The 25,147-nt window shown below is 39.3% G+C and overlaps 6 protein-coding genes and 1 long non-coding RNA gene across 18 annotated transcripts in view; 3 read left to right on the top strand and 4 right to left on the bottom strand.

Moving 5' to 3' along the window:
• Window positions 1–3,907, bottom strand: part of LOC140767735 (DNA ligase 1-like) — a 28,201-nt gene extending 24,294 nt beyond the window's left edge. For all 4 annotated transcript variants that reach the window (XR_012105615.1, XR_012105614.1, XM_073107752.1 and 1 more), the window contains exons 1-4: window positions 3,128–3,907; window positions 2,931–3,047; window positions 2,371–2,472; window positions 2,186–2,299 (exon numbers count right to left, since the gene is read on the bottom strand). Coding sequence is in view for 2 of the 4 variants with exons in the window: in XM_073107752.1 (XP_072963853.1) it covers window positions 2,186–2,299; window positions 2,371–2,472; window positions 2,931–3,047; window positions 3,128–3,844 (1,050 nt within the window). In the remaining 2 variants the exon portion in view is untranslated. The remainder of the gene's footprint in view (window positions 1–2,185; window positions 2,300–2,370; window positions 2,473–2,930; window positions 3,048–3,127) is intronic.
• Window positions 3,908–4,489: 582 nt separating this feature from the next.
• LOC140767135 (uncharacterized) lies at window positions 4,490–8,165 on the top strand. The gene is made up of 3 exons (XM_073106939.1): window positions 4,490–5,436; window positions 6,733–6,899; window positions 7,799–8,165. Exons 1-3 carry the CDS (start codon window positions 4,519–4,521, stop codon window positions 8,004–8,006), a joined length of 1,293 nt encoding a protein of 430 aa, XP_072963040.1. The 5' UTR covers window positions 4,490–4,518; the 3' UTR covers window positions 8,007–8,165.
• A 143-nt stretch (window positions 8,166–8,308) lies between these two features.
• Window positions 8,309–9,335, bottom strand: LOC140767136 (NDR1/HIN1-like protein 6). Its single transcript, XM_073106940.1, has one exon. It carries the CDS (start codon window positions 9,203–9,205, stop codon window positions 8,444–8,446), a length of 762 nt encoding a protein of 253 aa, XP_072963041.1. The 5' UTR covers window positions 9,206–9,335; the 3' UTR covers window positions 8,309–8,443.
• A 3,012-nt stretch (window positions 9,336–12,347) lies between these two features.
• LOC140767053 (uncharacterized) lies at window positions 12,348–16,192 on the top strand. 8 transcript variants are annotated; one of them, XM_073106811.1, is made up of 5 exons: window positions 12,433–12,593; window positions 12,687–12,740; window positions 13,734–13,841; window positions 14,429–14,622; window positions 15,794–16,191. In XM_073106811.1, exons 1-4 carry the CDS (start codon window positions 12,534–12,536, stop codon window positions 14,561–14,563), a joined length of 357 nt encoding a protein of 118 aa, XP_072962912.1. In that variant the 5' UTR covers window positions 12,433–12,533; the 3' UTR covers window positions 14,564–14,622; window positions 15,794–16,191. The 8 variants fall into 8 exon arrangements, with proteins under 8 accessions (XP_072962915.1, XP_072962914.1, XP_072962912.1 ...); XM_073106812.1 differs by having other exon boundaries at window positions 14,429–14,625; XM_073106808.1 differs by having other exon boundaries at window positions 14,429–14,625; window positions 15,756–16,191.
• Window positions 16,193–18,540: 2,348 nt separating this feature from the next.
• Window positions 18,541–19,162, bottom strand: LOC140766579 (uncharacterized). The gene is made up of 2 exons (XR_012105471.1): window positions 19,024–19,162; window positions 18,541–18,887 (listed from the first exon to the last, which is right to left on the bottom strand). It is a non-coding gene; the product is annotated as an uncharacterized lncRNA (long non-coding RNA).
• LOC140766577 (probable leucine-rich repeat receptor-like protein kinase At1g68400) lies at window positions 18,885–21,389 on the top strand. The gene is made up of 3 exons (XM_073105998.1): window positions 18,885–20,091; window positions 20,177–20,563; window positions 20,642–21,389. Exons 1-3 carry the CDS (start codon window positions 19,203–19,205, stop codon window positions 21,229–21,231), a joined length of 1,866 nt encoding a protein of 621 aa, XP_072962099.1. The 5' UTR covers window positions 18,885–19,202; the 3' UTR covers window positions 21,232–21,389.
• A 137-nt stretch (window positions 21,390–21,526) lies between these two features.
• LOC140766578 (uncharacterized) lies at window positions 21,527–24,519 on the bottom strand. Of its 2 annotated transcripts, none has more exons than XM_073105999.1 (6): window positions 24,010–24,519; window positions 23,744–23,863; window positions 23,609–23,662; window positions 22,999–23,162; window positions 22,277–22,453; window positions 21,527–22,195 (listed from the first exon to the last, which is right to left on the bottom strand). In XM_073105999.1, the coding sequence occupies exons 1-6, from the start codon at window positions 24,430–24,432 to the stop codon at window positions 21,991–21,993; spliced, it is 1,143 nt and encodes a 380-aa protein (XP_072962100.1). In that variant the 5' UTR covers window positions 24,433–24,519; the 3' UTR covers window positions 21,527–21,990. The 2 variants fall into 2 exon arrangements, with proteins under 2 accessions (XP_072962100.1, XP_072962101.1); XM_073106000.1 differs by having other exon boundaries at window positions 23,744–23,819; window positions 24,010–24,190.
• Between the last annotated feature and the right edge of the window lie 628 nt (window positions 24,520–25,147).

Raw genomic sequence — 25,147 nt, 5'->3', positions numbered from 1 at the left:
ACGGAAGCATGGTGGATTGATACAACCAGAGCTGGATTAAGTTGTATCGAAAGGAATAAATTTGCTTCAAGTATAAAGCTTTCCGTCAAGGTGCATTGAATACCAGGAACTAGCGTTCGAACGCACTGTTCGAACACCTGCACGCATTCACAAAGACATAGAACAGGATTTGCGCATTCGAACGCTCTCATTCAAATAACTACATACGTTCGCAAAGACAAAGAATGGGTTTTGTGCGTTCGATCGACCTCAAGCCCATTCAAACATGCCACAACGAGGATGCTTAGTTTTTAAGGATGTACTTTAGTTACTTGGGTCAAAGGGATAGCCTCTAAGTATTGTGGAGTATACCCTAGTTGGAGTTTTAGAATGAATCTTCTTTCTCCCTATCTCCCTTCCTCTCTCTTCCTCCTCGTGCCCTAACCTTCCCGTCGACCCCTAGCCAACATCAGTTAGATCATTCCCCTCGTTTGTCGCTGCGCTACTTCTTCTAAGAGCAACCCCTTCTTTCTCCTCGTCCTATTTCTTTTCTAATCATACATATCCCCATCTCCACATTCATCCCACCTTCATCTCCTTCCACCATTATTAAAGAACTACCTTCAATCCAAATACCCAACTTAATTCCCTTCTTAGTCTGATTTGTAACACATACTCTTCTTGTTGTTGCTTCCAATCAACAGTAGCCTCTGCAACAGATGGACATGAAAAATTGTCTCTTTATATTTTTCTTGACAATGAGGTGTACATGGATCCTCTACCTAGTTTCTATGTTCTTCTAGGCCATATCTATCGATTACAACAAGTTATCTATGGGCTCGAGCAAGTTCCTCGTGCTTAATTTGATTAATTTTGCAATGTTCTCAGAGACTGGGAATTTCAAGAGAACCCTATGAGCCACCATGTTTTTATTAGATCCTGCTCAAGGTCGGCTCCCCTTCTGTATGTCAATGATATGATTAACATTGGAGATAACTCGAGTGGTATTCGCTCTCTTCAGCAGCATCTTCGACACTAACTTTTTACGTATTAAAATTACTTAGTCGATATACATTACATTCATTAGGAGTACCGAGCTAACATCATTTCTCTCTATTGCCTCAGCACTGAGTAGCAGATTATCAACTTCTTCATGAAGTCCCTTCTCCTTCGCGCTTTAAACATCTAATTAGCAAACTCTCGATTTGTTATCCAACTTGATTTTAGAAGTGGATACTAGAGTTATTAGAGCTATATTATTATTTATTTTATTTAGATACACATTGTAATTGTATAAATAGAGCTAAGACCACCTCTTGCATATTCATGCAATATATTTTTCACCAAATCTTCTCATCTTCCTGTCTTCTCCCTAAACTCGTTCTAGGGTTAGCGCTTGTATTGTTTCAACATGCATGGTGCACCTATTAAGATGTAATACTATGTATTGCAAAAGGACTCCTATAAAAAGGCATATTGCTCAGGGGTTACCTTCTACCTTTATAAATCATATATGTGATTCAGATATTGTTTTAATAGAAAATTAGAAATATGTAATAATACAAAGAGCTGGTGAGTTGGAGTTTTGGATCCACATCATTATATTGCTCAACTGGAATGACCAAGTCTTTCCATTAGTCAATTGCGAACCAAGAAAGCCATGCTAAGTATTAGTCATAAGTTTAGAATCTTAGATTGATTTATCATAATGAATGTAATCCTTCGGCACTAAATTATTATATGAATATTAGGTATAGTACATAGTACATGAGGCACTAATGGCTCCAAACCTAGTCCCTTCTCTCTACATTTTTTTCTTTTTTTCTTTAAGCATCGGATTCAGCTGTGTCTTGGTTCCCATCTCATATTTAATTTGACCCGGACACGACCAATATCTACCTTCAATAAGAACTAGACCCAGCTGAAAAAAGACATCTACTAGATTTTAATAGTACAGAAGAATGATCTGACAGGTAGAGAAAGGCTGCAAGCCTGCAACAATATCAGCTAATTGTGATATGATTAGAGCAAGGATTCCCTCAAAAATATAATCAAGAAATTTGAGGCAACACTAGAATAATGGAATTTCTATAATTCCCTTGAAAAAGTTGTTAAAAAACTAACACTAGCATAAGCATGTTAAAAACCCTGAGCAATCATTTGGCCAGAATTTTCCATAAACCAGAGTAACTAAATAAGCACTAACCTCTTCAAGGGAAGATTGACTTTTTGAAGGCGGAGGACCAGTCTCCGAATACACAGCAGCTTGTCCCAGAGCTACCAGGACTGTTTTCTCTGCCAAGCCAATCCGCATTTTTGACTGCAGCATGTAAGAAAAATAATCTAAGGATCATAAAAGCAATTGCAAGTAACTAACTGGCAGAGTGATACCTGCAGAAGACGAATGATATATTGAGGTTCACAATCAGTTGCTGCAACAAGAAGTCCTTTTATATGATTTCTTTTTTTGTCTTGACTATCCTTCCCAGCTTCCTACTTGAACAAGAAGGAAATAGAGAATGAGGACCTGAAAAAACTGAACTTCATAGGGTAAATAATAAAAAATTTCAGCATTTTAATTTGAGAAAACTACAGTATATTTAGTCTTTGCTTCTGCACAGATCAACTCTAAGAAAAGCATGCAACTTCGACTTTTAGGCACCATAGCCCTCATTGTAATTGCACACTGATCCTAGGCCACTCTTGCATCTTCTTCAGCACCCACCCACCTTATATACCCCCTTTCCAGAAAGAAACATCATCCTCTCCCATCTTATTCATGCTACAAGCTAATAAAAATTTACTATGGTGTTATTGCGTTCTATTCAACGTCATGTTTCTGAACAATATCACTCAACCACTTGCAAGAAGTTTAATTCCAGCATAAACTGTTTAAAAAAGCAGTTATTAGACCATCTTGAATCCATTTGAGACATGAGAGAAAGGCTAACCTTTGCAATAGCACGAAATGTATCCAACACCTTTGTAATCGTTAATGTCTTAGGTTTGAACATCACTTTCTGAGACGAACGGCTAGCTTTCGCCACAAGCCCCAAGTCACCCAATTCCTGCCATCGTACACAACAATGTGGATCAAGAAATCAAGCATTTCAGATAAAGAAACTTCCTTTCCGTCTCTAACATTTACCTTGAGCTGCTTCTTGACATGCTCCTCCTTCCTCCCATAAGCCTCCGAGAGCGCCTTAATAAGCGACGCGTCCCCGATCCCGAGCTCAATCCCCTCGTGCGGGGCCGCTATCCTATTGGCCGAGAGGTACACCGTAGCAAGAAGATCCCCCGGAGTGGTGGTGATCACCGTCCGGAACACATTTGAAAGGATATCCGTGATGGCGATCCGACCCGACTCGTTCGAGATGAGCTCAAGGGCACGGGCGAGGAACAAAAATGGGACGGGCTCGCCGGGCTTCCAAGAAGCGGCCGCTTTGGGGTCAAATTCCTGGCCCTTCTTCTTGAGCTCAAGAATCGTGTTCTTCTGGTCGGGATTCTTGGGGTCTTCTAGGTTTTCGGATTTCTTAGAGAAAGGAGGAGAGGAGTCTTGGGGTTGGGGTTGGGGTTGGGGTTGGGGTTGGGGCTTGGAGGAGGTGGTGGCGTTCTTCTTGGACTTCTTCTCGGCCGCGGCGCGGGCCGAGCCCATGAGAACGTCGGTGACGGTGCGCTTGCCGGATGAAGACATGGCAGAGGCAGCGGAGGAGCGGCGGCGCGAGGAGGAGGAGGAGAGGCGGAGGAGGAAGAGGGGATTAGGATTTAGGTTTTTAGGAGAGGAGAAGGGGAGAGAGAGGAAGGAGGAGGGAAGAGGAGGGGGACATTTGAGGAGCAGAGCAGCCGGCGATCTCAAGAGCAGCATCAACAGAGTGAGAGAGTCGCAAGGGTTATTAGAAAGGGTACGAGGGCGGGCTTTTTTGGGAAGTGGGAGTGGAGAGCCTGTAACTGTAAGGAATTTTATTTGAGAAAAAATAAATACTAAAAAGAGAATAATTTTTAAGTTTTTGACAATTTTAAGCCTGACACTAATTTACTTTAAATTTTAAATATAAAATTATTATTTTTACAAAACACACATAGTTTGCTAAGTTTTGGAGTGTATTATAAATTTAAATAAAGCTTCGAAAGGCTAGTTTGATCAAAAACTCAATATTGCTGCTTCATTTTTAAATTTGATATTTAGATTGCTACGTACAATTTTTTAATACTCAATTCTTGGCCAAAAAAAATTAAAGTTTTCTTGTATTGCCCTCAAAAATTTCATATTTGTGTATATAATATTCTAAACTATTCATTGCAAAAAATAACCACCTTACCTCTTTACCACGATTTATCTTTTATATAAATATTATAACAGTTCATTATTAATTTGTAATATGGCAATTTAGCTGGACAGAAAAAGCCTCTTTGTTAATAAATTTTATTGATGGATCATTTTGATAAATAAATATTTTAGGCGGACCTATTTTGGTCAAAAACTCCCAAAAGTGGACTAATTAGAATTGGGTTGGATTCGCTTCATGCAACCATGGAGACATGACTCCACCGAAAGAACCACATTCCCCCGACAACGGCGAGGACGTCTCTCGATGCCTCTCCCTCCTTTCCCGCCTCGACTCCTCCCCGAAACTCCCCCAAACCCCCAAATCCACCCTCCTTCGCCTCGTCAAAGCGGAGCTCCGCTTCCTCTCCCGCCCGATCCGCCCCCTCGCCTCCAACCTTGGCTACCTCGACGCTGTCTGCCACGTCATCCACCACCCGGCCGTCCGCAGCGTCTCCCGTGTATGCAGGCCGGTTGGCCCCGCCTCCGGCGTCCACGTGGACGTCGTCTGCGCCTTCCGCCGCGTGCCGGCCTGGGTCCTCGTCTCGGATCGCAACCCTAGCTACGTCACCTGGGTCGGGTCACCGGGCGGTAAGCGTAAGGGCCTGCGTGACCGGGTTGAGCGGGTGGTCACCTCCGCCCGATCCGCAGGTGCTCTCAGGCCCGAGAGGGTCGTCTTTGTCTTCGCTCGCGGGATGGGAGATGGAGTGTCCAAGGATTTGGTGGGGCAGTTTGGGGCGGTGGAGATTGGATTGCTTGATGAGCTCGAAGTGTTTGAGGAAATGGAGGAGGGGTGGGTTGGAATCAAGACGATGGAGAGCGAGGAATTTAGGTGGGCCTTGGACTGCAGGGTTTTTGAGATCAAGATTGGAGAGGATTCTGGGGCTAAAGGTCCCACCTTGGGAACTTTGGAGGGGAAAGAGGAGATGGGTTTGTGTGATGCGTTCGGATCTTTGTTATCAAAGATGAGGCCGAGTGGGTTGGATGCGGTGGAGCTGATTAATTTTGATACCACTGCGTTGATCGCAATGGTGTCGGGGATAAGCAATGGTGGTGCTGAGCATTTGCTGAAGGCGCCGGAGGATGAGATGAGGGCAAGGTTTAAGAGCAACTATGAGTTCGTTGTCGCTCAGGTAATTATGTCTTTGTAGTTCTTGAACTTTTAATGGCATCTTTCGTTGATTTGTTGTGGAAATTTGTATCCGGAAAGAGCAGGCTTTATTAAATTTTACGTTAACATCTAATGTAAATATGTTCGTGACCCCATAGTCTCATTCTTTCATCTTATCTATGCCTTGGCTTATTTATCCTTATGGTCTTGTTAGGGCTTCTATTTTATTTGCTATACAGAAATGCCGAAATGAGAATAACTATTGATTGCACTTAAACTTCCTTTCAGGAGATCTGAGCCCATTACTCTGATAATTTGTATCCACGAAAGAAGCCATCCATTGTATATTCCATGAAGCAACAGGAAAATTATATCGTGAAAGTTAACGGTATATGAGAACATTCAAAGGAAGTTGTGAAAGTTTGTTTCAGTTAATCAAAATGGCGTTGTGATAAATAAGTATAAAATCTATGAGATTGATCTTGACTCTTTGAGGTTGATTTCTGAAAGGAAATTTAATATGATACGCTAATTGGACATATATTACCTTTGATCGTGTACCTAGTCACTCAGGTTTTGATTTTTCTCTTCTTTTTTAAATGTTTACAACTATGTAAGAGACTCCCTTTGATGACTTACAAAAGTACTTTATATTATGGAGAATTGCTAACATCATTCTTGCATTATCCCCAGAATTTATACTGGAATTGAGGAAGTTTCCCTAATTATATTTCTCCTTTTCTGTTTCTCCTTGTTTTATGTGTGCTCAAGATAATAGCAACTGGAATTCTGGTTTCATGCCATTCCTGAATATTTTGAGTGTTCTAGATCAATACCTTTTGAATCTCAACTATCAGAGTTGGGGTCAAGTAGCTGTAGGCCTGTAGCCTTCTTCCTTCCCTTCTTTTTTGGGTAGCAGAGAAACCTTATTTTGATTCCTTTGAGAGAAGTGAAAAATGACATTTTATCACTCTAAAGGGACGTTCTATGGCAGTTTCAATTTTGAAATATGCTCTGTTTTGTAAATCATTATTTGCTTTGGTGTTTCTCTTAAACATGGAAGCTGTAATAAGATTGTCCATCTGTTATTTCTTAGATATCACCTGTGACATTTAATTCTTATGTGAAATATGCTGCATTTTATGCCTTAAGGTCATTGTGTTTATAGCAATGCATTGTACTTACATGCACTTGTGGTGCAGAAGTGCGATATCAAACTTCGAAATTGTATTGTACTTTTATTGCACCATGTTTACTATCTAGTTGTTCATGATGTCCCATTCTTATTAGACTTTCTCACTATATTATCTGTTTCTAGGCGATGTCAGAACTTCAGTATCCCATTCTTGCTGAATTAGAAAATGTGATAGCTGGAAAGAAGGGTATCGTCTGTCAAAGCGTTTATTTGGAGTTTCAAGAACTTGTTGTGATGTGTGGTGGACCCAATGAGAAGATGAGAGCAAGTCAATTAGTGAAATGGCTTTTGTAAGTTTCTCAACTTTGCTACAAAAATTATAGGTAATGCATTGATGATCGACTTCATGAAAACAGGAATGTTATGCTTCATCAGAGAACATTTCAATATTTTATAGAACCGATCTATCTCAAGTTTTTCAACAATTAATTACGACTTAGTATCCGTTGCTTAGTCATAACTTCAATATTCAGATGCATTTCAGTGTTGCAAATCAGTTCTTCTTTAGAGTGATTGGATTTTTGTTTTGCCCCTTTCAACTTTATAAGTTGAATGATCTGTAATTTTTTTTAAAAAAATTCTAAGGCACTTTGTGCTACACACAGATATTCTCTGCTGAATCTTGTTTTTGACTCTCTGGATATTGTTTTTGTGCTACTGCTTCTAAATATTATTATAAGGTAATTTTGTTTACTCTGATGCCAACTTGAAGAGGTTTTGTTTTCCAAACTAGTTAAATAGGGCAGTTTTCTCAGACATTAAAGAAACTACTATTCAGTGTGCTCTGTTCTAATATAAACAGGTTGGTTGCGATACTAAACTTGGTCTTTTATTTAAGACATTTGTAATACACATTGTTCACTATTAATAATAGATTAAATATTTGATGGAGATCCAAGGTAGCAAAGAATAAACTTTATTAGTTTTCTAATTACCGAATAACATGTAAGGTTCCTAGTGGGAACTTAATAAATCATTAATTCAAATCCTCAAAGTCATACATAGATGGATCCACACAGTAAGCGCCAATATGTTGGTTTTGAACATGTCTTTCAGCTGGATAAATGACTCTCTTCCATTGCATGACAAGTATATATTTCTGCAAAGTAAACTCCACCTGCATGATGCTTTTTACCTGCTCTAGGTGCATAATATCAGTTTTGTTGAACTACTCCTTTGAATTTGTCAGAGTTGTGCCTGATACTCCTTCCACGCGCCTAATGGACCTTCCAACAACAAGGAAGCTAGCACTGAAGAACAAAATCGTCTTTGGAACAGGGGACCATTGGCATGCTCCCACTTTAACTGCTAACATGGGATTTGTACGAGCTATCTCGCAAACCGGCATGTCTTTGCTGACGATCGAGCATCGACCTCACGCGTTAACTGGCGTCTAAGTGACTGCACAAGCCTAGGGTTGTAACTTAAAACGGAACATTGTGTACAATTTTGATGTCACTATTTCCACCATTATGTAAATGATCAATAACCCTTCTGAAATGTTGATTATATTCCTCATTTTCTTTTAATTTTATTAAGAGCAATGTTTGGTGTAATCTATCAGTGCCCCATTCCAGTCTTCGCTTTTCTCTTTAGAGCCCTTGGCCATGTCATGTGAGGTGTGCTGACAAGTTGCAATTCCTCACACGACTTCTTCTCCACAACTTCGATCATATGATTGTATGTCACCGAGAGCCAATTAAATAACAAGTATACTTTTTATTAATAATAACTACTACAAGGCCAAATACCTATGGGCTATATAAACATAATCTAAACAACCAAAAAATAGACTAAATAATAATAATGATAATGATAATAAACAAACAGCACCTCACAGTTTTAAACTAAACTTGCAGCTGCTGTTCTTGATCTTGATCTGGTTGTTGGCGGTCAAGCTATCGACCACCAAGCTGCACCTCACCTTGGACGTCACCTTCCACAGCTTCAACCCGCCGAGCTTCACCTTCACCGGCACGTCGCCCTTGAAGTCGAGCGGGACCTCCCCCGTCTGCTCCTGCTGCTGCAGCGCCGTCATCTTCTCGCTCCCGATCTGTCCCTCCCCGGTCATCACCACCGTCAGCACCGTCGTGTTCCTGTGGCCCTGGTAGAACGCCGGCAGCGTCCCCTCGCTCAAACTGTACCCGGAGTACCACACGCTCAGCCGCGAGCCCCGCTCGTAGTATATCCCGATCCCCTTGTTCGGGTTCTCGGCCGTCACCGTCACGTCGAAGCTGGCGTGCACCGTCAGGTCCGAGTCGACGGTGAAGGACGAGACGCGGAGGCGGTCGACGGAGTACTTGGGGAGCTTCGGATCGAATACGAAGTAGAGAATTGCCAGCGTGGCGACGATAAGGACGAGGAAGAGGATGAGGGTGAGGATGGTCCAGCATAAGCATCTGCAGCAGCTGCAGCCGCCTTTTCTCGATTTGGGAGGCCTGGAGTGGGCGACGGGGATGCGGCGGATCGGCGGGTAGGGGAGGGGGTCGGAGCCGGGGTCGCCTTTCTCTGATCGGGAGTGATCGCGGGTGATGAGAGGGGCGGATGGCTTCTGGGCCTCGACGTCGACCGGGTGGATTCGCTGGTGATCGCCCATTGCTCTCTTCTTCCTCTCTCTCTCTTCTCGGTACAGAGGTTTTAGAGGAGGTAATATAGATTGCAGAGGAGGAAGAGAAGAGAGGGTGATGAAAATAAGGCGCAAGTTATAGTCTTTCTTGGATGGTTCCTTGCTATGAGGTTGGTAGCTCAATTTTGACCTTGGGGGTGTAGATATATTTAATTTAAGGGAAAATTTTTAAATAGCACCCTATGTTTAGTGATTTAACCCTTTTTTCTGTTTACAATTTTTATATCATACTTGTGTAGTCTAGGGTTGGATTAGAAAGTATCACAGGGGTGCTTTTGTAAGTTTATTCACACAGTTAAATAAACCAGGTCTAAGATTAGTTAATTAAAAATAATGTAGGGTGTTATTTAAAAAACAAAATCTGTTAATTTAATCCCTCATGTGGAAAGAAGGGCTTAACACTCGGTGCGATGTTGGTTGAGACGTAGGTTGAGGGCGTTGGTAAACGCGGTTTGAGTGCGAGAATGGTGTGAATGGATAGTTGTTATTATACTTGCAGGTGACGACTGACGCATGGCAATAATTCGTCAATGGCTTGCAAGAGTTTCTAAACTTTAATGACTCGGCATTTGAATAAGATGTGTTGACGAAAATAATATGCCTGTTTGGTACTCTCGATAGTTTAGTGTGTGGAATTGGCAAGGAGAACAAATATTATAAAAAAAATAGGAAGCTAAATTCTTTAGAAAAAATTATAGCCATTCATATTCTATCTTATGATTACTTTATCATTTGATTTTTATAAGTTAATTTGAATATTTTTAAAAGACCTTAAAGGTAACTCTAATCTAATCGAAGCGGACCAAATAAAAAAATCTTAAATTACTCTTAGAAATAAAGATGTTTAGGCTCGGTTCAACTCAACTCGAGCCAAGCTAAATCGAGCTAGACCCAAGCTCAAGCTTGATTAGAGAAGGAAGAATACAATGGAGAGGAGAAGGCGACGACAACTTGTCGATGAAGAACAATGAGGCTGGATGGGGAGATGAAGGAAGATAAAGAGACGGCAGGGCGGCAATTTGTTGATGGAGGACGAGGAGGTTGGATGAAGAGGTGAAGGAAGAGGAGGACGAGAAGACGGTGGAGAAGGAAGATGAGGAGGTCAGCACCGAGGTTGAGGCCAAGCCGATGGAGGAGAGGGCCATCAGAAGAGGCCAAATGAGTCAATTAATGGAGAAGGAAAAGGAAGAGGAAATGAGGAGAAGATTGGGTATTAGGTTTGTTATGAGTTTTTTATTAGATTTAGGATTAGTGTTTAATAGAGATAAAATAATAATAATCATTGGATCAAAACTCTAATGGTTATAAATATATCTTATATATAATATTTATTAACATATATAATATTAATAAAATTATATTTAAGTCAAGCCTGAGCTCTCGCTCGGACTTAGGTCGAAATACAAATTGAGCCGAGCCTGAGCTACTCGCTTATTTTGACATCCCTAGTTGGGAATAAGTATATAATTTAGCATAATTTTGTGATGCTTAATCTAACTTTGTGAGATATTATTAAGGAAAGCAATCTTTGTCTAAAAAGTAGTCCCGTTTGACTAATAGCAGAGCGACAGATGTGGAAATAATTGCTCTTATTCTCACTTATTTGATATATATATATATCAATCGAGACAGCTAAGAAAAATAATTAAACGGCGGATCTGCTAAGCAACCAGTCGAAATTCCACGCTTGACTTAAATCAGATAAATTCTTGAGACATAAATTGTTTAAATCAATCAAAGATTTTCTTGGATTCTGTTTGGATCCGGTTGTGACAATATTAAATTTGAGTACCAGCCGAGAAACCAAAGGTATTGGCATTAAAGCAATTCAGAGTGCTAATGATTCTTTACTTGGATATTCTCTCGTAAATGTTATATGCTATTGTCAGATTGTAACTATGCTCAAAATAGCTACCGCTTTAACTATGGACACATAATTAACTTCTTACTTCTTTCCCTCTGAAAAAAAAAACCATTACAGTGATTAGGTTTTTTTTTCTTTAAAATAATTTAAGCTATTAATCTTAAAAATCAGATATTCATCTATTCTATACTTTTATTTTTCAGACCCTATGAACTATCGTTTATTTTCTATATAGACTTTCTCGTTTATTTTTTTGGCAACAAATTCCAAGCACCTAGTTATGATCCTAAGTTTCTTAAAATTATAACATACTTGATAACAAGAAGTGTTTTTTCTCCTTTTGCCCTCTCTTCTTCCTCCTTTTCCTCAGAAGCTCAAGCTCTCATCCATCTCACCACAGTTTTGTTGTTGTTCAACACTGTGCCCATTATTGTCGTTCAACTTTGTCATCTCTTGTCGCCTAAAACCCCTTGCAGCTGCCACTTCCTATTGCCGCTCCGCACTGCTGTCGCCACCCTTTTTCTCTTTCTCTCCCTCACCAGATTTGATCTTGGCCGCTCGCTACCCTTCCGCTGGATCTGAGCCTGTTGCATCCCTATCTCTTGCCGCCTCTTCCATAGGGCTTGAATATACCCAAAAACCATTCACCGTTGTCGTTCCCTATTATTGCTCTTCACCACTTTTGCCACTTTTCTCTTTCCCTCCCTCGTCGATTCCAAATTTGGTCGCCACCCCTTTGTTGGTTCTCAGCTCGATCTGTTGCCTCATTACCATGCTGGATAGATGAGGCCATCTATGTGGGGAGAGGGTTCGAGACCCTTTCACAATGATAGGATGTGCTCGTATGCGTTTGTGTTTGTTTGGATATAGATGTGTGATTTTTAGCAATCCTTGGCTATATAACATTGTTATGCTTTACAACAATATTAGGGTGTTGTTGGTATTTTCATTTTAATTTATATTTTAGGTGGGTAATCTTCAATCATATTAGTTTTGTGAATTCTTAGGACCGTGTCTTAGGCTGCTGGACTAACAAAACCTGCCGTTATTATGTTGATAATGCTAAACACGAGGCTCTTTGTCATTGGGAATCTCTTGGGCAATTTTTCATTTTATTTTGTGTTGTGCCTCCGGGCTTGATCCTTTTAGTTAAATTATTATACTGTCTATTGTAGGCCAAATGTAATGTTTGTGTTAAAAAGCCGTCGCTCTATCTCCCCTGCTCTATGTATCGGATATTTTTATTGTAATCCTCGGTTGTAAATGAATTATCTTGGACTTTCTCTTAAAAATAAATAGCGTACCTGATTTAAGGAGTGTTACAGGTATAAGTTTAACTTATGTTCGGATAACTTGGCTATAAATTTCCGAAGCGATCGCCGTTACATAGGGCGATAGCCGTAAACTTCCCGCCGACTTCTCCAAAAAAGAAAAATGGAGGAGGAGTTGGGCTCTAGCTCCAGAGCAATCGATTCCTCAAACGTCGGCTTCCAGGTTCGTTAGGGTTAGGGTTTCGTTTAGGGCTTCGTTTGTTCTAATCTTTCTCGTCCTTCTTCTCTGACATCCGATCTCCTCCAATTCGTACAGCTGCTAAAGAAGTGCGGGTGGAAGGAGGGCACCGGCCTCGGAGCCTCCGAGCAGGTGAGAATCTTGGATTTATATATATCTCTCTCTCTCTCTCTCTTTAGGTTGTGATCTTTGCGACTTATTGGATTAGTTTATTGGACATGATTACGCAATTCTAGGGCTTAGGTTACATACTGATTCGCTTCGTTTACCATCGAGGAGATTAGCTGCGAGCGAGATGTTCTTTAGATGCTCAAATGTTAATTGATTTATTCACTGCCCCTTTTAACTAATTGTTTTGACTTCTATTTTGTTTGAATTGATTAGCGGATTGTAGATTTCAGTATATTATTATATTATCATCTATCAGCTTAAACATTTGTGGTGCTGCAAAAGTTGGAAACTTTTTTCTAGGTGTGTTATTACATGAGGGAGGGCTTATTAGGGGCTGCCGGCTAAAACAAAATAGAGTTCATATGGATTTTCTTTGGGCAATTTGACAAATTTCCTCCTTTATCTCCCTAAATTTAGGTGCATTCAGGAAATTAATACGCGTTTTGAAGAAATTGGAAATGTTCTATTTTCTTCTTTTCTCTTCCAGCTTGTTTTCTTCATTTATTCTTCTTTTTCATGCCATTCTTCTATTAGATATTTCATCTTTTATGATGTCTGCTATAAAACAGAAGGTTGTTTTCTCTGTCTGATATCAGATGATTTGAGAGCATTATCTGTATCAGTGATCTGTTCTCACTCCATTCGAATATTATGTTGCAGGATTGGTTGGTTAGGGAATTCGTAGAATTCAAGAAATTTTTTTTTCATGAAATATTTTAAATACTGTGCCTTAACGTTGGCTAAGCTGATTATTCATAGTGAATATGCAATCCTTCATTTGGTTAATGTCTTAATGAGATCTTCATCATACGTGGAATACTGGAATTGGGAGAATAACTTGCCATTCAAACAGATTATTGATGCTTTCACTGTGTCTTCTAGGGCTAAATAACAATGTATCTTATATTTTGAAGATTTATTTAGATATTTAAATGTCATAATATTGATGGACAGGGAAGGTTGGAACCTCTACAGACTCATGTGAAGAAGAATAAGCGTGGTTTGGGTGCTGAGAAAGTAAAGCAGAAGTTGAAGAGCCATGAAGATCCTCCTACTTCCAAGGTGCGAAACGAACATGTCAATTGATACATGCCATGCCAACAAGTATCTGAAATATCTGTTTCTTTTTCCCTAGAATATTCATGAGTTAAGAAATATGAAATAGTGCCACCATTGTCTATATCATCTTGAATCTTCATGCCCTTGAATATGAAATGGGAATGTGAATAACCTCAAATTCTTGGGTCTTATTCAACTGGTACAGGTATTGTGTGGAGCGAAAAATGGAAAAAAAGAGGAATTAGTACAATTAAAAGATAATACTTACAATAAGACTATGAAGTTTCTCGACAAATGTATCACGTCATAGAAATACAATATTTATTTTTTGGTTATGCCATCCCAACAGATTTTTGCTGCACCATATAGTTAAGTATGTAATATTTTCAGTTTTCACTTCCAACTGATTAGTTTGAAAAAGAACAGATGGATTGTTTCTTCCTGTTTTGCACTATGTTTATTCCATGCCTGTACTCTTTAGTAGTGAACTTGGTCCTTGACCTAAATATTCTTAAAATTATCTTGTTTCCTTATTTGAAGACATATTAGAAATTTAGAATGATCTGAATAGTGTGCACACTATGTGCCAGGAGGATTTGCAGTCTAAGAAGAAAGTGAAGTCAGTCTCCAAAAGAATAAGGAAAATGCAAGAAGAAGAGAAAAGAATGGAAGAGAGAGAATTTGAACGAGCTTTCTTTAGGGAGTTCTGGCCAGAGAATGTTTGAACGACAACATTTATGTGACATTCATTTCATAATCTGCATTGGCAGGAAAATGTGTACAGGTAGTCGTATTATGTTTTTGCCCTCTTGATTTTTTACCTACTGTTCATTCACTCTGCATTATGACCTAGTCCATACTTCGTGGAGAGCTAATTTGTGACTCCTCCATGGGTTTCTAATTTCCCTTTGAACTCAAGTCACAGGTAGACACTGCCTGTAGCATGCCTTACATCCCCACTTGTCATTGAACCACATTGCTGGACAGTTGGGATGGGCATGCAAGCCTATTAATCAAAGTATACATAAAAAGTCACTTTGTTGTAATTTTAATGCATTTGATCTAGTTTTCTCGTCAATCTGATATGAGCTTTATTTAGGATGTTGGATATCATAGTAAGTAATATTATGATGTTACCATGTCCTGCGAAAATGTGGATTTGACTACTTTATTCTTATCAAGATCTTAATTATTTTTGTATCACCTAGTGATCTCTTCATTGTTCAAAGATACAAAAATGAGCAAAGGGAAAAAAACTTCTTAGATGCAAAAAAGAAGAAAAAATGGCAAACCACATTAAGGACTGTAATAACTATTGTAGCGACAAAACACAATTAAGAACACAATCTTCAAAGTATATATTATTTTTTATTTGGCACATTATTTCAGAGAAGTTAATGAAGCATGTGGCAGGAAAATGATGCTGGCCTGAACACTGGCACTTGTTGCCAGCTAACTATTGACGTGAAACTCTGCTCTCTGGTAGATAATATGAGGTTATGAAATTGAGTACGAGTTATATCGGTATAAGTCTGGCAAATGCTACCTATTTGGAATTTGTGTTGAAACTTTAAGTTACATACAGCCAGTAATAATAATGATATTAGGAAAATGTGCTTGATATCTATGCAACTTAGGAGTTTAGGTATTTTTGTGGTTAAGAGAGTAGATATGTTGCTGCTGGTACTAGTTTCATTTTCCTTATCCTTCTTGAGGTTGTTGTCTATGGACTATCTTTTCCTTCCGGAACCCCATATAAGCATGCGTTTCATCAGGTGGGGTCTGCAGGGTATGTTCTCCTTTTGTAAGAGCAACTTTTGTAGAAATTATGTTACTGAGAAATGAGTTCTTTTCAGTCAGCTTTGTTCTTCAAGTTATTACCTCAGGCACATGATCCATCTTCTTCAGTTCTTTCAGGTTTCGAAGAACTTATTCAGCCTCATTTTGAACCTTAGGGGCTCTGTTGAGTGGTGTCTAAATGGCTATACGGGAGCAGCTTCCATCTGAGACTTATATGACGAGAGATCCTAATGGTGGAACATTTCAAATCCCACATGCACTGAGAAATTTCCCCAGTGAGCAAACATCAGGATGTGATACTTCGTTCTCTAGTGGAATATTTCGAATCCCACATGCACTGAGAAATTTCCCCAGTGGGCAAACTCCAGGACGCGATACTTTGTTTGTGGATGGATTTTTAATGTTAGCATAAGCAATCCTTTAGGCTTTATCTTTTCTACGTGATATAATTTCCCTATTCTCATGGTATATATGTGCATGATTCGTGAAATAATGTTAGAAAACTGTTTCAATAAGGGAACGATATGGAGCCTGCATATTAATTTAAAAATAATTCATGTTCTGTTAGGCCTGAACGCTAGAAAAAGGACAGAAAGGTGCAAATCGATGAATACCATAGCTCAAACATGCTTCCTCTATTAATATCAAAACCAGAGATGAAAAGGAAATTAAAGAAATACCAGCTAGTTGATTGAATTCATGATTTGAATCATATCTATAGTCAATGAAATATAAGTCGTATAAAATGACTAGAAAGATGATGTAAAAGCAATGGAATTATACAATCTTCATATTTATGCGGATAAATATTAAATCATATTAAACCCTTTAAACAAAAAAAAAAAAAAAATTTCTTAACTCTACTGGAGTCTGATAATTACCAAATTCCTCTTCTTCAATTCCGATTGGCAATGCTCCTTGCTCAGCCGCATCTCGAAGCACGGCAGCCTTTGCATCACTAATGCCAAGCAAGTACTGCAATCGAGAAAGCTTTCCAGGCTTCCCGGATACTCTTCAGATACAAGCAGTAGAGGCCATCAAGCTCTTCTGGCGATGACCATGACAAGGGTCGGCCATGTCACAAGCAAGCATGTCATTCAGGGATGCAACCTGCGGTAAAAGAAATCAAGCATGGTTCCAAGTTAAACTTCACCAGATCTCTTACACCATATAAGCCAGCACAAGATGAAACTGAATTACAACATGCATCATTAGAAACCAAAGAGGTCTGACAATTTCAGCACATTTTGGAAGAAGAAAAGTTTATATTTTAGACTTTGAAAGAGCCACTTATATCTGAAAAGGCACACAAAATGAAATCCAAGCCATAAGCATACCAATAGCGAGTATTATCTGCTTCAGAAAGCTAAGACATCAGATAATGCATCATATTTATGGTGAGGCCAGTAGGTTATTTAAAAAACAAGATGATACTACTTAAGCCCAGAGTAGTCTATGGAATACTGAAATGTCAAAGGCTATCGCTATGTATTGCTCGTAATATAAAAAGCCAAGTCATGGAAGAAGTGCAACCATTTGTGGAGTATGTATAAACTAGATAAAAGCACATTCAACAGAACAAAATCAAGCTATCAAAATAATAAGCATCCTTTTTGAACTTGACATAATTGAAACTCTATCATGTCTGATTGCTGTCGCTATTTCGTGAGTTCCCTTTCTTATAAGGCAGAAGCCATATATATAAACCCCATAAAATTTGTCCACACATTATATATATATATATAATAAATAATTAGAATACTACAGAATGTAGATTGACCAACTTATTGACAATCAATGGCTTCAATGTGATCTTTCTTCAACGTCATTGGATCGTCATAACCGGCGACAAGATTTTGGAGATTCACCGCCGCGACATCGGAACGCTCACATTGAGCGCGTAAACCATCGCATCGCCGGCCGCGCCGAGCACGGCTGCTCTGCCAAGCCCCGCTGTCCGGCTCCCTCCAATATTTAGTCCTAGGCCATACCCCGCCACCATAGCGGCAGCGGCGATAAAAACAGAGCCCGCCAACCTCGCAGGAGGCGACGAAAGGGCGTCGACCAAAGAACAGAACCCGGAGAGCTCCGTCCGGCCGCCAAACACGGGAGGTGCGATGACACTAGACGACTCATCGGAGGAATAAATTGAGGTGGAGCCGCGGAGGAGAGAGAGGCGGAATTGGCGGCGGTCGAGACGGAGGCCAGAGTTCCGGCGAGGCTGGAGAGAGAGAAGAGGAGAGGAGAGGGTTTTAGAGGGGAGGAAGCGGTAGGGGCGGAGATAAAGTGGGAGAGATCCATTTCCATTTTGTTCTTATTCTTGCTAATTATTCTAATTCTCCTCGTCACCCATGGGAGGACGATTGGGCGAAGAGAGGGTTTTGGGTTTTCTAAATTCCGTTGGTGAAGGAAGAAGAGAGAAGGTCCTGAAGGAAGATAGAGTTACGGACGGGTGAAGATGCGTATTACGGTTACCGAAGCGGTTGATTAAAATCGGACCGTTGAAAATTTAGCACAAAGATGGCGCATGATCTTATTTGTTTTGAGATTTTTTCTCATTTTGATCCTTACAATTCTCATAAATCACACAAAAAAAGAAGAAAAAAACACTCTATTTGGAGAAGGTCGGAAGTAAACCGAATTTTTCGATAATAGAGGGTTCGAAATGAATATATAAATATATATATATATCTTTCTCTCTCTACATGTATATATATAACTGTAAAGGTTAGTTGGTCCAAACAACCAACTAATCCTGGAGCATCATTACTCCTGCTTATCTACTAGGTTGCTTTAAGACACTGCAAACAAGATACCAAAGTGAATGGGTTATGCTCAAATCCATGTCAAAAGGGGTGTGTATAACTCCAAAATCAAACAAAAAAGAGATACAAAAGGCAAGGAAAGCTCAAAAAAAAGTTTCCAAGAGATGTGAAAGTGAAACAAACTGGATCACAAAACATAGTACAAACAAGGTGACAGGATATATATATATCCTGTTTGACTGCTTTGACCTTTCAACCAACCAATTACAACTGACAATTGGATAGCTTAAAAGGAAAGGCAAGTACACATCCTATCCGTAATCCAACCATCCAGCTTTTCCCCCACGTAAGATTGAGATCACACATAAAGGCTTTCTCCTCTCATCAGTCAGTTTGGTGCAACCGCTTCCACCTCCCACAAGAATTGGTTGGCCAATCCATGGAGACAAAGTGCTCTCCAGTGCCAAAAAAATCAAATCTGCATCTGCCAAACTAATAACTATTATTATATAAGTTATTTATCAACACTTTACTTGATGTATGTGATTTCCCACCACTTGCATCTTAGGTCACTTGCCTTGCACATTTCGGCAACTCATTTAAAAAGATCCAAGGCTCACCTTTTTGCATTAAACTTGCAACATCTTCTATCCAAGAGCTCCCCTGCCACATAAGTTTGCTACCCCTCAAGTCTAGTCCTGCCTTCTTACAATGATGCGGAACTTGATGAACAGCTTTCCCGAATAGCATTCCAATTCATTACTCATTTATCTGTCTCACGCTCGATTCAAACTCGAGCATGACGCGGTCGAGGTTTTTAATAGTGTTTGTGTCAATTTTCTTAATGGCAGCGTCAGGCAGCAGAAGTGAAGATCTTTACCACAACCAAAGGAATGATCTGATCCAGCTCCGCGACTCGCTGCGCTCTGCTGTGAACCTGCACTCGAATTGGACAGGTCCTCCTTGCTATAAGGACAGGAGCAGGTGGTTTGGGATCAAGTGCTCAAACTCTAATGTTGTCGGAATCACCCTTGAAGGGATTCAGCTGACGGGCTCACTTCGGCCGGATGCCCTCCAGAATGTCACATACCTAGCCAACCTCAGTCTGCGGAGGAATGCTATTCATGGCAGTCTTCCCAACCTCAAAGGCCTTGTTCATCTTCGAATTGTGTCCTTGTCACGCAACCGTTTCTCAGGACCAATTCCAAAAGAATTTGCATCACTGCCGAGCCTAACTCAACTAGAGCTACAAGATAATCTTCTCAATGGAACAATTCCACCATTCAATCAACATACCCTGACAGAATTCAATGTCTCTTACAACTTCCTCCAAGGCCGCATTCCTGAGACTTCAATCTTGCAGAATTTTCCAAAGAGTTCATTTGATCATAATATGGATCTGTGTGGGAAATCGTTGAACAAGCCATGCTCTTTGAATCCTCCTGGTCGTAAGGCTCCTCCACATGGACCGACGAACCCTCCTGGCGATAAGGCTCCTCTGAATGGACCAACGAATGGTGCACCACCTCCTTCCAGACATTTCAGTCAACCGAAGACCAAGGGTTTGGAACTATGGAGTATTCTTTTGATCATATTGGGTGCAGTCTTGGTCCTTTTCATGGTCATCTTATTGTCCTTGTGTTACAACAGAAGGTATCAGAAGGCACAGTGGCACCGAGATCATTCAGGTGCTGCCACTTGCTATGTTATTACTTTATCTAACACCTCTCGATCAGCCTTGAATAACTAATACATTTTTTCTCCATATAGCAGAAATCTCGGCAGAATTCATGGAGAAGGCAGCAAAAGGCATGACAACTTCAGCAGAGCCAGAAAGGAGAAGTGATTTGGAGTTCTTTAACAAAGAAAAGGTGGTCTTCGACCTTGATACACTACTGCGATCTTCGGCAGATATCATGGGGAAGGGAAAGTTAGGGATTACATACAAAGTGACACTGGAGTCTGGTCTGATCACCGTAGTGAAGAAGCTCAAGAACATGAATGGTGTGAGCAGGAAAGAGTTTGTTCAGCACCTGCAGTTGCTCGGGAGGCTAAGGCATGAGTACATTGTGGAGATCATCTCCTACTATTACTCCAAGGAAGAGAAGCTGGTGATCTATGATCATATCCCTGGAGGGAGCTTATTCCAGCTGCTGCATGGTAAGTAAAATCAATATCGGTGATAGTGCTAGTTTACTAACATTCCAAAATCTAACATAAGCTCTGTTTTGATGCTAGATCATAGAGGAGAGGGAAGGATGCCTTTGAAATGGGCAGCACGATTATCTATAGTAAAGGGTATAGCCAGAGGTTTGGCTTACCTACATCAATGTCTACCCTTTCACACGGTTCCCCATGCTAACTTGAAATCATCCAATGTCCTCATCCTTCATATGAAACATCAAAACTACAGCACCAAGCTGACAGATTATGGATTCCAACCCCTTCTTCCGCACATGCATAAGCTGGCAGTAGAAAAGACCCCAGAATTCTCACAAGGCAGGAGATTGACCAACAAGGCGGATGTCTTCTGCTTCGGCCTGATACTTCTAGAGGTTGTCACTGGCAAGTTTCCCAGCAAGGACGATGAAGATTTATCGCAGTGGGTGAGATCAGCTGTGAGAGATGAGTGGTCCACAGACATTTTGGATTTGGAAATAGTGGCTGAAAAAGAAGGGCATGGAGATATGCTGAGGCTCACAGAGATTGCACTTGAATGTACAGCATTTGAGCCAGAGAGACGCCCAAAGATGACTGAGGTTATCAAGAAGATTGAAGAGATTAACGACACAGCCAGTGAAAGAAAAACCTTAATTATAGATCTTTAGAATTAAAAGTTTTCTTTTACCTTTTGCCAAGCCTTCTAGGCTGCATGTATAAGAAATTGGATGCCAAATCATGGTCCCTTGAAGTATGTTTCTGCAACTGTATTTTCAGACGCTATTCGAACTCTTAAATGGCAAACCAATCCATATTTGAGCAGTTAGAGCATAGAAGAGATCAGATATGTTCATGAAGCAGCATTGAGCTTCTCTACCTAGAGGTTAAATTCATCTTTACTTGTATCCTCATGTTTTCATGAGAAGCATGCATTTCATTACTGCTAGCATCTCCACAAATCCTAATTTTCTGAATTTACTTCTATTTTATTAGGAAAAGTTCTTTCATTGTACGCTTGTAATAGACTAAAAATAGCATGAAACAATAAGCAACACCACGTAGCTTCTGGCACATAAGGTATGTAAAATATTACTTGTAAGCATCAGCAATATTACCAATAACAAAGAGAGAAGTGTTCAAGATAACAAAAGGAAGAGAAAAAATCAGCAAGAAACAGGAAAGAAAAGAGAATTGTTATGTGATTAATTATCCAAATAGTTCAAATTTCCATTCCTCAGCATCATAACAATATAACAAGGAAGTCACATTATTTCTAAACATAATGATGACAGATGTTAACTAAAGAAAAACAGAGAGATACAACAGCTAATTTTTTTTCCCTCCATTTATTTGAGGAGTAGAAAGATGCAGGTTGAAATCATCCCTCTACTATATTCAATGGTGATATCAGAGAGAAGAGGTCTGAGCTACCTCGTGTAAAATCTGGCAACCCATGGTGCAAGATCAGTATTATCAGGGTCTCTTTTGTTTTTAGCGTAGTAATCAGACCAATAGGCAGGAGATAATCTATCAGTAAAACCTTTATAATAAATGCAAAATGGCAGCCAATCATCACCGCCATTCATCCTCCTTTTTCTTTCTCTAGGATAAGCCAGAGGTGCTTGGACATATCTACATGTTAAAAAACCTAGCATGAATTGTCCTTTTCAAATTTTTTTAACCAATCATCAACCAAAGGTGGCAAACAAATACCTGATCCCATCAATTACAGCATCCCAACAGAAGTGTGTATGGCCAAACACATGACAGGCTGATCTACTTCCACTCTTTTTGTGGATAGATCTTAGTCTGAATTCCAGAAAATCAGAGCCTATGATCTTTGGAAGCTTTGGATAAAAAAGCATTCTCTTCTCAGGACACAATTCTTGCCTGTATATTTATATACTTAGACGCTGAAATTGATCAAGTTATAGAAGGATCACTCATAATTAAACAGAAAAACTAAAGTCATTTATGCTCTGGAGAAGAACCCTAAGTCCTTGAGGCATTTATTCATGCAATCAATATGCTGTCAGCTTTTAATTGGTGCAACCATAAGGTCGGCCTAATCAATATTCAGTACAACAAATTCTATTGAGCATATAATATCTGAACAGTCAATTCTTTATAAGATTTGAAATACAAATACAAAAAAAGCATATCTACTTACAAGACTAGATCTTTTTCCAGACGGAAATTCTACTGATAATACTTTTGTGCTTCTTTTCTATTTGATATTGGATTTCCCTATTTACCACTGTCCTTGATCTATATAAATGTGGTAAAATTAGGTGGAATTAGACATAAGATGTGGCACAAAGTCTTCTAGCTCATCTTTGTTGTTAAATCTTCTTTTCTGAGAGAAGAAAGCCAATTATGGTTTCAACTTTTAAAAATTAACAAAATTAGTTGTTCTAATAGGTATGAGTACTTACCTCGGGACAAAGTGAGAGAACGTTATTATTTCATTACTGGCCCTCTGAACTTCATTGATCGCATTATGGTACCTCTCATTCATCATATCAAAGTAAAAAGCAAGAGCAACATCATCATTTGACAAATGTGCAGGCCATTTGCAAGCATGAAAGTCTTTGCAAGCCTGATCAGTTGGGAACATTTAAACTATGAGTTGGAGATAAGATCAAAATTTGATAAAACTTGGAAATTCTAAATAACTGGCTTTGAATTTGGTGGATATCTGATGCCTTGGACAAAAGTTCAGATCTCAAAACACTATAAATTGGTTATGCAGTATGTTGATTGTGGCTGATGCATCAAGTCTTGCTCCAATTTTAAGGTCGTGCAGTTTATAAAATGAACACTTGAATAAGAGTAATGGACATCTGTGCTTAGTTGATGGAATGAGTTACTATTAAATGGCACTAAATTGCTTTATCATGGTTCAAGAAGGATGGCAAGTATACATATGTTTAATTTTAAAATTCTGGGTGAATCATCAATAACAACTATGAACTGATAAGGCAGTACATCTAAACCTATCACTAAAACAGTCAGAATTTCATTAAGATAAATAGAGGAACTTACCATATCTAGGGAAGGAATTCGAACAGAAGTTATATCTTTCTCTTTGTCAAAACTCTGTTACATATTCTTCCAACATCAGAAAACATAGGAAAAAAAAAAACAAATTTTGGTTATTGCATATGAAAATTCAATTACCTGGTGATACCAGGAGTACAGAGGAATGATTCCCAAACCATCTAAAACTGCTGGTCTGGTCTCCACTCCTAGATCGCTGCACGCATCAAGCAATGCGGTCAGTTTCTCCAGTGAATTCAGCTGAAACAAATTCCAAATTCAGTATGGAAATCACAAATTCACCAACCAAGTAGTTTAATTTTCCGCACTCAAAACAATCTTTCAAGGGAAGATTATAAAACTTGAATTTGCCAAGTTGGCACAAGAATAATTCAATAGTGAATCACCTGCAAAAATTTGCCTTCTTCTCGTCGGCACCACAAGTCATGGTTCCCGGGCACGTAGAATACACTGCCAAACCTGCCCTTCAACTCCGACATAGTCAAAACAAAGTTGTTATATGTCTCCGCTACGTCTCCGGCGACGATGAGGACATCATTCTTGTACCACACGGGCGAGAGCCGCCTCACCCACGCCATGTTCTCGGGGTAATCCGTGTGCAAATCCGATACAACAAAGACTCTTGGAGCATCCAAGTCACTGCGGCAATGGTACAAACAGTTGGTGGGCAGGTTTTGTTGCCTTTTTAAACTACAAATCTTTGCTTCTCGGAAGGGCCTGTTAGAAGTCCAAGGATCGAGTGCATCGAAGGCAAAGCTGCGGTATTGCAAAAGACCTGATCGAGGAGGGAGAAAGCTTGCAAGTGTCATAAGGATTCCTACAACTATCGGTTATGAGCTCGTAATCGAAGATGGGATCTCTTAATAAACACCAAGAGGCAAAAGACCTGATTGGAACACGCAACGATAATGTTTTTTCTTTTTCTTTTCCTTTTTTTCTCCTTTTTTTTTTAAAAAGTAAGAGGAATTGGGGCTCTTTAATTTAATTACACCTAATTTTTTAATTTAATATATATTACTCAGTGCATATAATTTTGGACCCATATTTTATTATAATAAAATACACATAATTTAGATATGCAGTAGTGCATAATAAAATCTATTATCACAAATTAAAAAAACAAATGTAATTAAATTACATAAGACCAAAAGTAAATTCCAATAAAAAGGTAAAAGAAAATTCATTATAAAGGAAGAACAAAAGCTCACAAAACGTGGCTTTTATAATTCAATTATATTTAATTTTTTTGATTTATAATAATACAATCTATATATACATCGATTATAATATATATATATATATATTTAATTTTATATACTAAATTAAAAAATTAAATATAACTAAATTGCAAAAGCACTGGAGAAGCAAAGCCCAATTCAATTTTTACCCAAAATTATACCCGCATCAGCAATTCAAATCCAGAAATTAACTGCAAGGGCACTCTAATGTGATGTATTCAAAAGACTCAGATTAAGTAGATATTTTTATTTAACATAATTAAATTAAGTAGATTCTAATATATAG

Source organism: Typha angustifolia, chromosome 9 (assembly GCF_048772165.1).
Source record: "Typha angustifolia cultivar Huaian chromosome 9, ASM4877216v1, whole genome shotgun sequence".
Taxonomy (NCBI): domain Eukaryota; kingdom Viridiplantae; phylum Streptophyta; class Magnoliopsida; order Poales; family Typhaceae; genus Typha; species Typha angustifolia.
The sequence above is the reverse complement of the archived record's forward strand: the minus strand, read 5'-3'. Positions and strand labels throughout refer to the sequence as shown.